Genomic DNA, 19,203 nt, shown 5'->3' with positions numbered 1-19,203 from the left:
ACATTTGTTTCCAGGGCTTTTATTTCTGGAGCTTTTTACACCAAGTAATAAAGTACAACAAAAATACAAAATAATGAGAAACCAAACAAAAAGCAATACAATTATATGTACATGTTTTATAAACATTAGAGAAATCTGAATAATTCTGTAATTACTTATGATTGTCTGTGTATATGGATATACATTTATAGGATTTGTTGGTTTTATTCACAAATTTGACCAGTCACCCCCTCTCACCCGCTGTGAAAACCTCTATTTAATAATTCCTTTAAAATTCTAAATTAAATATATAAAGCACAATCACACACCCAAATCCTCTGAGGACAATTCACTAAACTTCTCTCAATATTTTGAAACTGTAAAACGTTTAACTCTAAAGGTCAAAACAACCAGTACATTCTGTTATTTTAGTTTGTCTTTAAATCGAAACAATCTGCAAATATTTGGGGATAAATGTACTTCAGCAAAGCTGAAATTTACTGTATCATTTATAAAAAAGTACTAATACATAATAGTAGGAGCAGACACTTAAAAGTATGAAAATTAAAACTTTGTATATGAGCACCATGTACTACATTTGTTTGTTGAGCATGATAAAGTTCTCTGCTAGATGTAGATACTGAAAATATTTTGAACAAAAAAAAAAAAAACCTGACAGAGTAAAACACTTTGTAATGCTTTCTAACCCCCGTCAAGGAATAATGGCACCCATTTTGATCATCGTCTGTATTCGCAGCTCCAAACATGCTACTAACAAGTACTTCTCGATCTATTAACAATGTAGATGCACAAGACTTTCAACTCAACTTATAATTGCAACTGCAGTGCTTTCAATAGAAAATAGACTCTTCACATTACTAATAGCAGCCATTAAGTATCAGGAGTAAGAATCACGGTGAACAAATGAAACTCCTCAGTCTACTGAGCAAAGAGATGAACAAATGGGTTTAAATGGGAGTGTCCATAAATTATTTCCATTTCTACAATTTTTCATCTCTCTTTCAAACAAAATAAAAATCAGCATGCATCTTTTTGACGTCTCTTACTGCAGTAAACAAAACAAAGACCAAAATAAGCTATGAATATTGTAAGACTTAAAGAAGTACAACAACCTATACATATCTACATATTATTGCCATAAGACCATTTTTTCATCATTCTGCATTGCCCTAGTTAAAGTCAGGGCTTTTAGTATACAAATTAATTCCATGGTAAATTTCAAAATGCAAATAGCAGGAAGGACTCAAACTCTGAGGCAAGTATCGGTTTTGATACAGCGCGGCAAGCTGACTGCTTTTTGGCAATTATATGTCAAAAGGATCAACAAGAGTCCAATCTGCTTCATGCATACAATATACAACAATGGTAAAGAACTTAAGACAGTGAGCTTAACATAAAGAGTGATTAACAATTAGCTCAATTAATATTCAGGTGTTTTAAGTACCCATGGCAGCTACAAGATATACATAATGCATAGCTGAAAATAAAAATAACACTGGTTTAATCTGTACTAAAGCGCCTGCAGTTTAGAGCACTAGCAGAATAACCTGTGGTAGTAATGAGTAGCATTTAAATAGCTTCAGTAGCTCAAAGGGGAATCATAAACATCACTTTCCACAGTCTAATATTTACACACAACTAATGATAATACTGTCAAGTGCAGATGACTGCCTTATAGAGCCAATTTATAATATAATGATATTGAAGCTTACATTATTATTTGAGGGCCAAATATTGGGCAAAAAGAAAACTTGGGGACTAGAAAAACATTTTTTTTACAGTGCGCAGTTCAAGAAATATTCAATCGGTGTTCATTTCAGTCATGCTACTTAAGAATTAAGCAAAATATAAAAGGGGGGAAAATAGGAGAAAAAGCATCAGTCATCACTAATTTCAATTACAAAAGCCAGTTTCCTGATATATAAAATGCTACATTTCCCAAGGCTTAGTCTATCTCGGGTGGTGTAAACACTGAAAAAAAGTACCAGGTTTTTAAACAAACACACATACATGAAAAATCCTAAAACATCAACAACAAAAGATGCTGTTTCGGTGACAGCGACAACACTGTGAGACAGTAAAAGTTAAAGATGCAGGGGTTGGGATGAGTACAGTAAGAGACCACGGCTCTCTGCTCCAGCATTTAGGTTTAACTGTGTATCACCAAAGACAAAAAGGATATTAAATATCTGAAGACCAGAAAAATAAATGGCTATTTAAACTCTTGAGAAATCAAGATTTCTTAGCTCTGTACAATAAAGACATCACTGATGTCATATTACAAAAAAAAAAAAAAGACCAAAAAGTATATTCATATATAGGTTTTTTTTTTTTTTAATTGAAAAAAGAACTAATAGTCAGTGAGCGGATGAATGTGTGTCTGGATGGCAGAAGAGAGTCAGTCAGACTGAAGTGCAGTGTGATGGTGGTGTCGTGAATGTGAGCCGAGAAAACCATTGGTTTCGGTGTTAGCTATGCTGCTGAAGTCTGTGACAGACACCGCCATTGTGGCACCTGTAATGCGATGTGCGCGTCTGCCCTCAAAGTCCAGGTTAGTAACAGACACGTCGTTGATGAAGGACTCCGAAAGGCCCATCTTGAGCCTCTTGGAGGGCCGTTCGCAGTCTTTGGTGCTGCACACACTGATCTGGCCCAGGTCTGAGCGGTAGAAGCCAGAATCCAGCATGTTGAGGCAGCCGTCTCCATTTGTAGCATAGTTGAGCTGATCATCATGGTTCAGGGCTCCTCGGTGTAAACTCTCCAGAGGTGGGAAGTACGGGGAGTCTAAACAGCTTATGTCTCCTGGACCATTGCACACGGTTGCTACGCTGTTACTAATGGCTGCAAAAAACAAAAAGGAAGCAAGCAATTTTGAGATATGTTTGAGGAAAAACAGGGATGTATGATAAAGAAAATCTTGCTTATATTCATTAAAAGTGTTTCCTACCTAAATTATTTTTGGTAAATTAATGTTAACATTTTTATTAAAATTATGATGAAATTATGGGAGTTAAATGAAGCGATGCTCCATCAAACATTTGTTGAAAATTTACTTACCCTCAGGCCATGTAGATAAGCATTACATCATTTGCTTACCAATGGATAAATTTATCAATTAAATTTACGAATTTTAATTTTATGCATTAAGCAGACGCTTTTATCCAAAGCGACTTACAAGGCATTCAGTCTAACAATTTTCTCCTATCATGTGTTCCTTGGGATTCAAACCCCCAACCTTGCACTTGTTAACGCAATGCTCTACCACGTGAGCTAAAGGAACAATATGGATGCTGTCAGAACGAGAGTGCAGACGGATAATAAAAACATTACGATAATCCAACACTTCTTCCAGTTTCCTCTAGTCCTCTCATATCAAAATATAGGGATGCACGATCATGATTTTTCATGGCCGATTCTGATTTTTTTTACAAGCAAACTTTCCGATTCCGATTTCCGTTTTTTTTTTTTTATCTTTAAGCAACAAACAAGAAAGGAGGAGAGTGTGCATAAACAAGATTTTTATTTGGTATTTAAAAGGCCAAACTGGCCTTTGGCTGTTGAAAACAATAACCGTAACCATCTGAAATTAACGGCAGTAACTGCACAGTAGCCTACATTCAATACAAACATAGATGGTACAGACATCAGCATTTAGCCTTTTGTTTTTGAATTGGTTTGAAACTACATAGAACTGGCCTTAAATTAAAAGATTAACTGTCAAAATTAAAGGCAATAACTGCATAGTTCTACAGTTCAAACAACACAATCAACACACATTCAATAAGAGGTTTCTTAATCAGCATTCAATATTTTAGTTTTAAATTTGGTTATAAATTTAAAACAAGGTCTTTTCAAGTGAGACTAAATAAAAGTATGCTATATAAATATTATTCCAAAATGTTAAAATCAAATAATGTTGGTGCGAATAAAACAAAGATGCAAAGTGTTTCATTAATCCAATAAAAAAAATACATAAAAAAACATAAAGGTAATGATTCACATCTATATTATTTTACATGAGCCAATGAAAAATAAATAACTATTGTCTCAAGTAAAAAAAAAAAAAAATGTGAATCATTACCCTAAATTTTTTTAATTGAATGAATGAATGACTTTTTTTCAGTGTGATTTTAAAATCAAATTCAGTCGATATAATTTTAAGGTAAAATAAAAATAATCATCCTATACAGAACTGACGTTTACTTCTGGCTTTTCAAACATGCAAGTTCGACTTACAAAAAAAAAATCAGTACGGTTTAGTACGTTTCATTTCTCATCCAACCGCGAGAAGCTGAACATCCTTCATTGTCTTCGCTTGTGGAGGGCGCGAACAGGTACAGATACACTCGCGCAGCTTCAGTGAGCAGGAAAGGGACTCTTATTTTGTGCTGCCCGTGTTCTGCGCACAGATTTCGAAATACTTCCACACAAATTACGTGATAGCGAATGATTACAATGTAGTCTGTGCACGTTGGCCCACTTACGGAAAAATCGGCCGAAAAAAAGACGAAAAACCGGCCGATCGCGTATTTTAAGCAAAAACCGGCCGGTTCCGATTTCTGGCCGGTCAACCGGTGCATCCCTATCAAAATATACATAAATTATTTTATGCATAAATACATATTGTTTTGCATGAACGATTCCTTTAAAGGGATAGTTCCCCCCAAAATGAAAATTCTGTCATTAAATTACTCACCACATTGTCATTTTAAACCCGCAAGACCTCCGTTCATCTTCAGAACACAAATTAAGATATTTTTGATGCATTCTGACAGCTCTCTGACCCTCCCATAGACAGCAAAAGTAATTAAAACGATCAAGGTCCAGAAATGTAGCAAGGAGATCGTTAAAATAATACATGTAACATCTAGAGTTCAACTGTAATTTTACGAAGTTACTAGATTACTTTTTGTATTTGAAGAAAACAAAAATAATCACTTTTTTATTCAACAACTCGTCTCCTCTGCGTCAACCGTGCGTCATTTTGGAGAGTGCCCACTGAACAGCGAATGCGTTGTTTCCGTTCAAATCAAAGCATTAAAAAAAATCTGCGGGGTTTGGAACGACATGAGGCTAATTAATAATTTCATTTTTGGGTGAACTAACCCTTTAACTTTCTAAGAATCCATCTATATTCAAACCAAACATATTTCATGATTTTCAGGAAATTCATCTAAAGAACTGGGCTGTGTTTCCAAAAAGGAAATGCAGCCCTGGTTCATAAAAATCATTTCTTCATGAATCTAAGACTACCGTGGCAGCTGAGCTCACCTGTGAGGTCACTGGCAGTGATGGAGTTGAGCAGGCCGAGCTGTTGCTCTGCCGATGCCTCCATCCGTCCCCCAGCTCCTGCTGAGCACACCGATGACGAGCTGTCCACCGCCAGACCCTCCGCCTCGTCCACCAGCCTGTCCATCAGGTCTCTGCAGAGGAAGCCAGTACAGTTGAGCCCAACACTTTCATTTACATACAAGCACAAGGACTAATAATTACACATCTCAGTACTTACGTCACACCCGGGTAACAACTGTACTTCTTTTTGCCAAATCGGTTTTGTTGAGCAAAGTAATCAAAACGTTCAGACTTTTTCCATATATAATAAAAAGCCACACATTCAGCTACAGTCCGGGTCTGAACCTGCAAAGAAAAGTAAAAGCAATGAGAATAGACATTAAACCTAAAAGATAAAGGTGAAGTGTAAAAACGCAATGTTACTTGCCTTGTGTTTCTGAATAAGATGGAAGTTTTTCTCATAAATCTGCAGCGCATGTTCAAAATTTCTACATTCATCCTCTGACCATGGTGGGGATTCTTCTAATGAAACAAGAAACAAGAAGTGAACATTTATGCCATTACAGGTACAAAAGATTTCAAGCTGGTCATGTACTGAACAGCCTACCTTTCAAAGTCTTCACATTACTGTGGTGTCGCGTCAGTGCCTCACAGATGTCAAAATTACATTTCAAAAGCTCAAACAAGGCCTAGAAAGGGCAAAAAAAAAAGCAATTAAAACCATAGCAGCACCTCTCACATTGGCACAATATTTCCACATTAACTATATTAATTAAAGAAAGTATTTAGAGAGCACAGACCTGTTCGTTATCTCGTATGTGTTCAGGTGTGGGATTTTCTGTACTTTCGCCTGTAGACTGTGACAGCGCTTCTTTGAGGTAGTCTTTCACTTTACTCTCTGACAGCATGTCAGGACACCACAGCAGCTGATCTTCCTCCTCATACGCTTTAAACAACACGCATTAAAATGGTCATTTACAATTATTGCAATCATTTTAAAGTTAATTACAGATCATTTCAGTTAAAAAAACTCACCTTTTTCATCATCATTATAGTGGCTAAGCCCAACTGGAACTTCTGCTTGATACTGAGAGCCGACCATTATTTCCTGTGTTTTAGAGCAAAAACTATTAATAATTCACTTTTAATTAATTAAATGATTTAATTGAGTTAATCCTTTTATTTAGCAAGGATGCATTAAAATCAAAACTGACAAAAAAACATTCATAAGAAGCAAAAGATTTCTATTTCAAATAAATTCTGTGTCATTAAACAATGCTGAAATTTTTTTACCACTGTTTTCGATGCGACTGTATTCATTGGAGCTGGTAAACTATTAAAATGTTTTATAGAATTAATTACATGATGTGGCAATTAATTGATCTAATAAGTTGCACATCAAATGTCTGAAATGTCATGACCCAGACCCACATAGGTCTGGGGCGGGGCAAGTGCATCAAATGCATTCATAAAATTAATTGGGGAAGTCGTGGCCTAATGGTTAGAGGGTTGGACTCCCAATCGAAGGGCCGGACGGATTTGTGGGTGGGGGGGGGAGTGCATGAACAGCTCTCTCTCCACCTTCAATACCACGACTTAGGTGCCCTTGAGCAAGGCATCGAACCCCCAACTGCTCCCCGGGCGCCGCAGCATAAATGGCTGCCCACTGCTCCGGGTGTGTGCCCACAGTGTGTGTGTGTGTGTTCACTGCTCTGTGTGTGTGCATTTCGGATGGGTTAAATGCAGAGCACAAATTCTGAGAATGGGTCACCATACTTGGCTGAATGTCAATTCACACATCACACAAATTTGGCTGAGAAATTACTCCCAAAAGTCATTGTTGTGTAAAGCATCAAACATTACAAAAAGTAGCTTCAGTAAGAAATATTTTGTTTGATCAAATGTATTGAATCATTGGGCTTGTTCAACTTAAAACAGATCATCACCATCAGACCGATGGGTATGTGACATCAAAGTACAAGAGCTTAGAGAGCAGACGGCTACTTATGCTTTTGTTCACTCTTTTAGTACTTTGATGTTATACAACAGATCCGTGCAGCGCCGCTTCAAATCCAACGCACCTATGGCAAATGGTTCAGTGCGCCAAATGGTTCACCCAATTCTTTCAAAATGTGCATTATGTGTTGCTCGGGGAAGAACAGTTCTGCTTTGTCTTTATATTTTCATTGGCACGATTGAGCAAAACAGACAACACTGTGTCTTATAACACAAATATTAACTTCTTACTTTCTGAACTGTTGAATAAGATCACATTTGCATTCGTGTGATAATGTACTTAGACCATTGCGCGCGTGACTAGCGTAACTATCCTTAATAATTTAAATATAAGACAAACTCAAACAGGGGGCATTTTTGCTCCATATCTTGATTTTTTTTGTTGCCCTGCCTCATATTTGTCAACTGTCTGAAATGTCATGACCCAGACCCACATAGGTCTGGGGCGGGGCAAGTGCATCAAATGCATTCATAAAGATTTTTCACCCAAATTAATCTAATTAACATGTTAACTTACCAGCCCTAATTGAAAGAATAATGGGTCTCATTCACATAATATGCGTAGGCACAGATTTTTACGTGAAATGTGCGTACGCACGTTTTCACAAATAAATCATGATTCATCAAAAACTTTCGTACTAAAATTTATTCTAAATGTACGAAAAGATTCAAGAACAACTTATACCACACGTACGCAATAATCATGTACAACCGGGGCCTTATAAGCATGTGTTAAGAACCCTACATATAATTAGATGTTATTGATAAATTATAATTAGAGTTCTAATTTTTTTATATATATATATATATATATTTTTTTTTTTTTTTTAGAGGTCCAAACAACAATCACATGATCTATCCTTATATAAACGGTGATTAATGTGTCTCATCTTGTGTTTACAGGCATGGCACACTTGGTACTGCTTAAAGACATCGCGGCGCGTGCTCTAAGGAAAGGGCGCGTCTTTAGAGAGCGCACAGATATGTTCGCAGAGAGTGACGAATGGCTGTTCAGACGCTTTAGGTTGCCCAGAGAAGTCCTCATTGATTTATGCAATTCACTGGAACCACTCCTGAGCCACATCACCAACCGCTCTCACCCTATACCACCTTATCTCCAAGCTTGTGTTATAACCCATGCTTCTTTTTTTACCTGTGCCCGTTATGCCAGTGGATACACTTTTAAATAAATTTTTCCTGGCTTCCACCTCCGACAGCAAAACCTCACGTTCATTATCGTTAAAGTTATTTTTCTTTGTCTTTTGTTTCGGTGCCATAATTGTCTTTCTATGTACAAGTGCCTTGTTGTGGAAAGCCCTTATATGGAGCTGGTTTGGGCGTGAATTATGCTAATTACTAACCTCGTGCACGCGGGCGCTCATTTAGAAGACTCCAAATTCACTAACAGAAGAACGAGTTTAAGAACAAGCTCATGTGCATACGCACGTGTTGTGAATTAGGCGGAAAGTTCTCTTGAGAAGTTCAAATGTGCGTATGAGTAAGAAAATTGTACGCAATTATTAGTGAATGAGACCCAATGAGACTAACCTTTCTAGAATCTTCACTGCTCACACCATCCTCCTCCCCCTCCGATTCTTTATCACCATCATATATTGCGTTGGCTAGAAAAAGAAATAAAAAAATTCAGTAGTGATAGAGGAAACATTGACAGTTTAGTATTATATAAAGACATGTAAACTGTACTAGTAAAAGAGTGTAATGTTTCTCCTCACATCTGAGTGTTCTAGGGAAGAAGTCGGTGGCCTCGTGGGAGGTGACAGAAGGGGTCAGGTCATCAGCAGAGGACTGGGTCTCCTCCTCATAATCTCCTGACAAGAGATCTTTTGCTATCTCCTCCTGCAACAGAACACCATTAGTGATTTTATCGTATAATTTTTGTTGACAATTTCCCCTGGATCTGAAACAAAATCATGTCAATTACCTTATCCAGAGTCATGTCAGGCAGATCATCAGCTAGTTCAACAGAGGAACTGTCCATGCTAGATCCCGCCCCCATACTGGCTGACGCCTCATAACGATACATAGCTAACAACTCCTCGATTGGCATGTTCCCCTCCTATCCAAAAAAAAAAAAGAAATGTGTCACAACGCACAAATATTGCCCTTATTATCCGGAGGTTGCAACACGATGCATACAGTTTTTAATGAGGAAATAGTGGATTGTTATGAATATACATTACCCTCTCCAGGTCTGACAATTCCGCACTGAAATTCTTCTCTCCCTCCAAAAGCTCTTCCTCCTCCAAAGTTCTCTCATCGTCATACTCATGAATTAACATCTCAGCTGTTGGATCAAAGTCGTGATCCTCTGAGGACAATGAGCCAACTGGGGGAGGAAAATGAATTGACTGATTTTGAACGTTAAATAGAACATTATAGAAAATTTGTAAAAATGCCAAGCAACCAAAAAGATTATAATTACTTAATGGGTTAGACATTTTTTTTAAAGTATTTTTCTGAAAATTTTGGGTAAATATTGTGTACAATAAATGTTCGCTGCACACAAATATTTTGCACATTTTATTGTATCTAATTAAATTTTTTGTATATCCTTACATTATTCACTATTGGCTATTGAAAAAAAATATTGTTTGGTCAACTATTATTTTCAATACTACCAAGATGATGATAATGCGAATAATAATAATAATAACAATAACAATAATACACTTAAAAAAAGGAAAATGTGGCCTACCAGGGCTCGAACTCCCAAAGGAAGCCTGTACAGACAGACAAATAAAAAAAGGGGAGGGGGGGGGGGGGGTTATTACATTATGCAAAATACATTACAGTGCAATGATGAGCATTAGAAAACATAAAACAGAATGAATATTACATTTTATATCGTTTGCGCGCCAACATTAATAGTAAAACAACACGGCAGTAAATGTACATCAATGTAAATAGAAGCCTGTATCGCTTATAAATATTGTCCTCATAAAAATTAAAAACGTTTAACTACTTCTCAATGCATCAAAAAAACATTAATGACACAGACCAAACAGCCATCATCTCGATTCGACTGCTGTCATCCTCTCTATACACTGCAAAAACCCATCGACTCGCGCCATAAACAAACCTTTCCAGCAAATTAATATCCAACATGCATTATATTAAAACAGGATGAAGCCTAAAAAAATCAAATGCGTCATGTAAATGACAATTATATCGAGTAATGTATCAATTACAGGCGAATATATCTTGTTTGTTTGTTTTTTTTTCTTCCTGTGAGCTAACGGGGATGAGATTCAGAGGCCTTTCCGATCCTGATAGACCAATCTTCATTTAAACCCGGTTTACTACCATCGGTTTCACACAATTATTACTATGAACCCCGGCGTATATATACCAGGATCTATTTTTACGCATATATATCAACGAAAACAACAACTATCACAGTAAATCGTTAAAGAGATGGATTTAAAATCGAATACTTTTTCCAGCTATCCAGCTTACCTCCGCCATATTGGTGTCTTTGGCCTCATAGGTTGGCTGTGCTGCAGTACCCGGATATACACAGGGAGCCAATGAAAGACTCAGAACTACTGGAACACTTTTCGAACAGGTTTAAACTTTAAAATAAACCGGGTTTTAGATTTAGGCTGTTCATTGACCTCTTTATGGGTTATACTTGATAATTAGCTTTGAGATTTACATATGTATATTTATATACAAGTTTGTCATACACATTCGCTTTTTGCAAAACCTGTGTATAACGATGGGTATAAGGATTATGAATTATGAATAGGTATTATGATAAAATTAATTATAGCAAATATAATTTTGAACGCTCAAAATGTCCAGGTTTAAATGCTTAAATTTATTTATATATATATATATATATATATATATATATATATATATATATATATATATATATATATATAAACTTTTTTTCGTTTTGGAAACATTATAGGAAGTTAACGTTACTTTTGCATGTTCTCTCAAATTCAAATGTAAATGAAGTTGACATTTTAAAAACATTAAGGTAGACCGACTGAAACTTTTCATTAAAAATAAATAAATAAAAAAGTGCAATAACTTTTTTTTATGCCAAGGTTTTGTGAATATTTTAACACCACTTTGAAACTAACGTCATCGGAAGAATGTTTTGTTTTGCTTACTGGAGCTCTATACAATACAGAGGTTTCAAATAAGCTTTGCAGTAATAAACGGGAAAATAACAGTGTTGCAAAATACGTAAGTTATTTAACATTAAACTTCAGATGTAAAGCTCTACAGAGGACAATAGTCATTTTAGTCCAATAACTGTTTCAATGATGCAGTTCATCAGTTATGTAACAAACATACAATGATTCATTATTCGGCTCCAGTTATTTCAGTTCGATTACAGTGCAAAGTTAATTGATTATGAAACAAGTGCTTAGCAGCAATAAGCATAAGGCAACAGTATATCTTACATATCATATTTGTATGTACATAAGGCCTACTGACAATTATTATTAATAGATCTCTGATGACATCCATCTAAATAACAATTAACATTCCACAGTATATGATTGAACTGCTCATTGCCACATTGAATTATGCTCATGAATATGCTGTCCAGCAATGCCCTAGAAACAACAAGAAATATCCTATCAACCTCCTAGCAATGCCTACATCCCTTTAAAACTTCACTTTACTTTTACTTTACTTCAATTTACTTTCACGTTTATCGTTTATCAAGTTTGACTTAAAAACTATTTTTTGTTTCATTAAAGCTAAGACCATACAGTAACTTGAAAAAAATAAAAAAATAAATAAAAATAATATATATATATATATATATATATATATATATATATATATATATATATATATATATATATATATATATATATATATATTTCAGCTAGTTGCCATTGCATAAACAACACTACAGCAAGTAGGCAGCGAGCCTATATAAACCTTTAAATGTCCTGGTAGCATTATTCCACAGGGTGGCAGTAGTAGCCAACACTCTGCACATCTAGGCACTTATTCCATGTTTCATGTTATATTTGATATGTTCTACCAGAAGAGAATCAGTTCATGTATTTGTTTGTTTGACAGTTCACTCTTTTCCAGTATCTTAATAAAAGTATCTTATAAAAATATATATTTTTATAAAGGTTTGTCATATGTTTAAAAAGGCACAGCTTCTGTTTCTGAAAGGGGTCATATGATGCAATTAAAATTTTTCCTTTCTCTTTGGAATGTTACAAGCTCTTGGTGCATAAAGAAGATCTGTAAAGTTTCAAAGACTAAAGTCTCAAATCAAAAGAGATATTCTTCATAAAAGTTAAGACTCATCCACACACAGTTTATTCTAACATGCCCCCACATCGCTACCTCACTATGTGGGAAGATTTGCATAAAGCTGCCCAGATGTTAACGCAAAGAGAATGCATACCTTTAATTCTTGTTGTAGTATTGTAATGTCATTTATATGCTGTGTGTTTCACTGTGAAAGTGAAACTACTTTGTTTGGCCTTCCAAAAGAGGATGATATCTGCTTCATCATGGCTGGAGCTGATTTGTGCTGGTCGCTGAGGAAATACATCAACTTTGCACTGTGGATCACCCAATCGGCTTTCACTGTGGATGAAGCGGAGTCCAGCCCTATATATTCACATGTGTTTGCAGCAAGCTCCTTCGTAGAATCCGCCAGCTGCACTGTTCTCAAGCCGGCCGTGGCTCACTCTAAGCCTCCGGCCTTCGCTCACTCAAACCAACATGTGTGATGCTGTTTCATTGAGAAAGTGATCTACTTTGTTTGGCCTTAAAAAAGAGGACACCACTAGAAATTATGTTTATATCACTTTATAATGGGGTTTAATGTTTATGTCTCATCGCTCTGGCCAGACAGGGGATCACAATATGTTAAGGGGTGCAACATTTCACACGCTTGAGGTATTCAGCCAATCACAACACACTGGATAGCTGGCCAATCATAGCACACCCCACTTTTCAGAATGTTGAGATTTGTAAATATAGGTGTGTTTCAGAAAGCAGGGCGTAGAGGAGAATCAATAATGTACAGTATGTGGAAAATATTTTTTTTTTTTACCTTAAACCACATAAACACATTTCATTACACCAAATACACCAAATAATGTTCTTTTTAGCAGCATCATATGGCCCCTTTAAACCATTGTAGCACTGTGTTAAAATCACTGCTTTTATAATTCATTTCTGCCAGGTTGTCTGTTGATTACTCTGACCTCGGTTCACAGGAACTGACTTGATATGTTTTTCTGTTCTGCAATGACGTCAGTCCCAGACTGTACTAGTACAAGGTCATGCATATTTAATACAGATTTACTGTTTGGTTGAGCATGATATTGACTACTAAAATCACATTCTTATAATAGTCTGAATGAAACCATTATTGCATGTGAAGTAGTTTTGACCTGGTCTTTAATGAAATGAACCTAGTAAATTTATTCATCTTGAACGATTTCTGTTTCAAACCAGTCATAATTATACTATATGGTTTTTAGCTTTTTTTATTATTATTCAGTCAAATTGAAATGCAATGAGATTTTAAATGTTTTAATTTTTACAGTACATTTATGAACATTATTTAAAACATTCACTAGAGCAATTTATATACAGATTATCCTTATATACAGATTATACAGGTTAACCTTGGAACTTAAAATGACCAAATCATCTGTACCATGTATCTACATAAAACAACTGACAAGGATAGAAAAAAAGATACTCAAACCCCTTGCAGGGTATCTCAGCTTGAAATATAACAATGTGATTTTGCTTCAGACATGCTAAATATAAACCATGCCCTCCCTTATCCGTGAGAAACAGAAGGGCTTTATTTTAGCAACACGTTCTTCTCACCGGGGTTATACACTAATTGCTAGTTTTTGAGCACATTTCCTCTCTCATGATTTGTTTATATTGTGCACTGGCACATAAGCACCACTATAATTTTAAGCAGAAAATATAAACAAACTTTACCCTGTTGAAAAGACCAGCATTCATTTCATGTCAGTCTAGGCCACTTTATGAGGGTTAGTGGTGTTTTGGTCTAGCTGGTGGACCAACATGGCCAAGTTGTCTTCATTTGGTCAACCAATTTGGTTATGTTTTTGACATTCTGTAGCCATTGCTGAAGTCTACAGTAAGGATTCTTTGATGAACAGAAGAAAACATTTATTTGAAATTTTATCTTTCAATTCAATGTGAGTTGATGACTTAAACATGTATAAGCATTCAAAGTACACTGAGCTGGGTGTTGGTAACATTTCACACCATTGTCCTGGACTCTGTTCCTAGCGGAAGCTAGGAAGTCCTGCTGCAACGCTTCAAACTGACCTGATCTTTGACAGCATTGTCTCAGGACACCTTGTCCTGCTTTTGATGACCCCTGGAGCAGGAAAACGCAGAAAGTCCCCTGCCTAACTGAGGTTATCATCACACATGTCAAAGTGTCACATCTGTTTTGTCAGGCTCTTTGGCAAGGCTACACCAGCCCCTTTTTCTGTTAATGATTTATATAATTATTTTTTATATATGTTCCATTTTATATATAGAAATTGTGGTCTGGGGGCACAGACCAAAACGAAGGTGCACTTTAGCATTCACTGGCATGAATCTCAGTCAGATTATTTTTCATATGTTCTATTATTATTCTAAGCAATCAAACTTAGATTTTCAGATGGCAATAGATAAAATAGAGTACGTCATATAAACTGCAAGATCTACATGTAGGCTCAAGATCTTTATGTACAAATACTTAATAAATACTTTTTGCCCAACAAGAATTAGTTAGCATCTACATCATCCAGAGATCATGGTGGCAATGTAATCTAGTTCAATATGTTTTCAGTAATGCATATCCACTCCTGTGGTATAACATTAGCAGCAGGTGAAAGGAAGTGAGGTTTCAGTTGTACAGTTTTACTGCACTTTCTAGTGACAAGATGACGCAATGATGATTTGTAGTCCTAACACTCAGCGGACTGAGCTTAAAATAGGGTCTGCATCACAGCAAGAAAATATCAACAGATTGTCACTTGCTTCCTGTTTGACAGTTTCCCATCCCTTATCTTCCCAAAGCTGTCCAAATTCATTGTGTTGATAAATGCGACAGTGGCCCAGATATAGCTTTTGTGAGACCATTTTGCCCCTAGATAACGCTTACAAACAACATAAGTCCCATGCAACCCCTAAAATATCTCAATAACAACAAAAAAACACATTCCAGGTACAAAACAATATTTAATTTCAGATCAAAAATAGATAGATAGATAGATAGATAGATAGATAGATAGATAGATAGATAGATAGATAGACAGATAGACAGATAGATAGATAGATAGATAGATAGATAGATAGATAGATAGATAGATAGATAGATAGATAGATAGATAGATAGCTTTGTTCATGGTTTTGAGCTTCTTTTTTCCTTTTGCTATTTTGCATTGACGTCCTCCTTTGGACTTGTCACATGGGGGAACTTCCTCCAGGTTTCCGTTCCTCTGTTTCCAGGACCACTGAGGAAGGATGCCACACATATCCTCTGCAGATGCTTCCAGCTTCCTTTACTCCCTAATCCCAACTGAGAGTCGAGTGTGTGCATTTGTGCACAAATACGGAATAAAAGCAACACCCACTTCCTGTTATCAATGCAAAAACAAGACCTACAACACAAAAGCAGCCTTATGCATTTTCAAGATTTCAATTAGGCAAATGTGGTTATTCATTTGTAAAAGACTATTAACTGTATCCCTTCTCCATTTAGCATTACCCACATGTTCTTTTTAAAAGCCATGTGGTAATTCATGTAATTCAGTGATGTAGAGCTATTAAATCTTGATGTCAATTTGTAGCCCACCAAGTAGGATAATTCACCACGGCTTCCCCAGAATTGCTAATGGGTTTTTAGAATAGCATTTGGGTTTATTTATAATATAAGGTGTTCAGTTAATTTAGCATGATGAACATTCTGTTCTCTTTTTCAAAAGTTTTTGAATTATGCTCACCAACACAGCATTTCTTTGGTCAGGATACAGAAATATGATGAAACATTATTTAAAAGTATTACATTTTTTGATTATTTAATGCAACTATTTTCTATTTGAATATATTTTAAAATGTCATTTATTTAATTGATGGCAAAACTGAATTTTCTGCTGTCTTTAGTGTAACATAATCCTTCAGAAATCATTCTAATATGCTGATTGGGTGCTCAAAAATATGTGTTATTATTAGAATTCTAAACAGCTGTGCTGTTATTATATCTTTATGGAAACTATGATCCATTTTCCCCACATTAACCATTCTTTGATTAACAGGAAGTTAAAATGTATATCAATAATTCATGATGAAAATCTCTTAAAAACATTACACATCTCTTAAAACATTATAAACGGCAATTCTGATCAATTTAATGCATCCTTTGTGAATTAAAAAAAATCTACATTACACATTCACATCCTATAAAATTTGTCCTGGACCCTGTGAATTTATAATGAAGTAAAATTAGTTGAGACTTTGTGAAGAAGTTGAGGAAGAGTGAAAGACAGTTGAAGGTTACCGGGTTTCTCGTCTGATTCACGGGAACTTCAGAGAGAATGTGGGATGGTGAATCTCCCTGCTGTATCCACAGAGATCGGATCCCTCATAAAGACCAGGTTTGCAATGCTAGCCTGCGGTCTCCTGTGTCCACACTGCTTCTCTCAGCCAGTCCTTTATGAATCACACCACTGCAAGCTATAGCTGGGAAATTCAGACCTTGGTCAAATGTGATTACATGTGCACTGCCAGTGTAGGTGTAGGAATGCCTATTTGTACATGTTGTGCCAGTTTAAGTTATCTTAATATTGTGAGAGTCAGGATTGTATCCCCAGATATCTCAATCAAGGCAAGGTTAATTCAATGTAAGCCTTTTTAAACTCCAAACTTCTTTTGATATTTTGAAGAATCTGCCACTGAACAGAATTAGGTAGCTGCAGATAGACAGAACAATATAATGATTGATAGAACAATAGAGTGATGGATGGATGGATGGATGTGTAAAATGATAAAACAATGGACGGATAGATAGAGAAATTGATACAAAGAGGGAACAGCTGACAGAACAACAAATAGATTACTACAAAAAAAAAATCTTAGTATTTCTGTCTTGTTTTCTAGTATAAATATCTAAGGATTCTTGAATTAAGATGCATTTACTTGACAAGTAAAATGACTTAAGATATTAAGTCTTGTTTTAAAAAAAGTATAACAATTTTAATTGTTTTTGCTTAAAACAAACAAAAATATCTTCCAATGGGGTAAGACAAATAATCTTAATTTAAAGGCTAAAAACTAGAATTTTTTTGTACCCCATTGGCAGATATTTTAGCTTGTTTTGAGCAAAAAAACGAACAAATGTTGTATAATTTTTCAGAAAACAAGACATATCTTTAGTCATTTTACTTGTAAAATAAATGCATTTTGATATTTTTTGCAGTGATGAATGGATAGACAGACAGACAGACAGATCAACACAAATAGAATAGATTAGATTAGATTAGATTAGATTAGATTAGATTAGATTAGATTAGATTAGATTAGATTAGATTAGATTAGATTCAACTTTATTACTACTGCACATGTAAGGTACAAGGCAACAAAATGCAGTTAGCATCTAACCAGAAGTGCAATTAGCAGTAAGTACAGAATATACAAGGTCTACAATATGTACAATAACTATACAGATAAGTCTTATGGACATAATTTACAGATTATAAATACTATCAGCATGATATACAGATAGGTGTCCTATGAACATACTATACAGATGGATTATGTAAAAGTGTAGAAATAGAATGATAGAACGATGGATGGATGGACAAATCGATACATAGAAGGAACGGCAGACAGAATAGAAAGATAGAAATATAAAATGATAGACAGTCAGACAGAAGGAGAGAGAGAGAGAGAGAGAGAGAGATAAATTTTTGGAAGAATTACCTCTTTTAATTTAGTTTGAGATAAATGCACTTTAAGTTCAAATAAAGATCAATGAACTTGCTTCTTAAGTTGAAAAACATTTCTAAAGATCAGCCATCTGTGTTCCTGGTGTGAGCTCACTTATGTGGGAATGTCCTGAGAAAGCACCATGCAGGAACGTGTGACTGAAATTAAACTGTGCGCACACTGGTTAGTCATCATCACATTCCGAGCGCAAACGGGGAAGCCGTTAATGCGCTGAATGATGTCATCTCCTCATGCGAGCTTGTTGTCTTGCATATATTTACTGGCTTGTGTTGAAATGAAAAGAAAACAAGAAAACATGTCTAGCTGAGATTTTTATGACAAAAGTTTAATAACCGTAGAAGTTTATGGAATGTATTATGACAGTATGGAATGTAACTTAACTTGATTAAGAGTAGTTTGCAATCCATCAGATGAGTTTACTGTAACCTCAAACAATGCAGTGATACAGCTATGTAGACAGAAACTAGCATGACTGTTTTTCATTCTTAAGATCACTGTGATTCCATTCCTTTTCTATTTGACAGAGGTAGCCGATAAACTCTTTCTGTTTTGTATGCTTCCGTTTCAGCTGAAATACCAAAAAATTAAGTTTGATGTGCTGTGCAACAGGAATGTAAAGCAGATCTTGTTAAATCCCATTAGTGCATTTTATAATGCTAAAAGTATATTGAGTGCAGAGCATTGTATTTTGTAGACTTCTGCATTACATGTCTGATTTTGTATATTGCATGTTAAAAAACATTAAAACCTAAATTCCTGCAGCTTTCATTCAGCTGTTGTGCAATCCCTTACGAAAGGAAAATATATTTACAAATATATTTCTTAAAATATATTGTGATATATTGTAATATATTATTTTCCCTTTTTATTTCTAATATTTTA

At 35.4% G+C, this 19,203-nt stretch overlaps 1 protein-coding gene and 1 long non-coding RNA gene across 3 annotated transcripts; both read right to left on the bottom strand.

Annotated features, from left to right (window-relative positions):
• Positions 1 to 3: 3 nt before the first annotated feature.
• On the bottom strand, positions 4 to 10,849 carry mier3b (mesoderm induction early response 1, family member 3 b). 2 transcript variants are annotated; one of them, XM_026269278.1, is made up of 13 exons: positions 10,786 to 10,849; positions 10,025 to 10,049; positions 9,510 to 9,655; positions 9,251 to 9,385; positions 9,042 to 9,165; positions 8,857 to 8,930; positions 6,328 to 6,400; positions 6,093 to 6,238; positions 5,900 to 5,981; positions 5,720 to 5,814; positions 5,510 to 5,637; positions 5,272 to 5,423; positions 4 to 2,841 (listed from the first exon to the last, which is right to left on the bottom strand). In XM_026269278.1, exons 1-13 carry the CDS (start codon positions 10,792 to 10,794, stop codon positions 2,399 to 2,401), a joined length of 1,632 nt encoding a protein of 543 aa, XP_026125063.1. In that variant the 5' UTR covers positions 10,795 to 10,849; the 3' UTR covers positions 4 to 2,398. The 2 variants fall into 2 exon arrangements, with proteins under 2 accessions (XP_026125063.1, XP_026125064.1); XM_026269279.1 differs by having other exon boundaries at positions 2,399 to 2,841; positions 5,720 to 5,811.
• Positions 10,850 to 15,639: 4,790 nt separating this feature from the next.
• Positions 15,640 to 18,443, bottom strand: LOC113106718 (uncharacterized). The gene is made up of 3 exons (XR_003292556.1): positions 18,295 to 18,443; positions 16,874 to 17,055; positions 15,640 to 15,977 (listed from the first exon to the last, which is right to left on the bottom strand). It is a non-coding gene; the product is annotated as an uncharacterized LOC113106718 (long non-coding RNA).
• Positions 18,444 to 19,203: the final 760 nt, after the last annotated feature.

The sequence above is a fragment of the Carassius auratus genome, chromosome 8, assembly GCF_003368295.1.
Source record: "Carassius auratus strain Wakin chromosome 8, ASM336829v1, whole genome shotgun sequence".
NCBI classification, from domain to species: domain Eukaryota; kingdom Metazoa; phylum Chordata; class Actinopteri; order Cypriniformes; family Cyprinidae; genus Carassius; species Carassius auratus.
The sequence above is the reverse complement of the archived record's forward strand: the minus strand, read 5'-3'. Positions and strand labels throughout refer to the sequence as shown.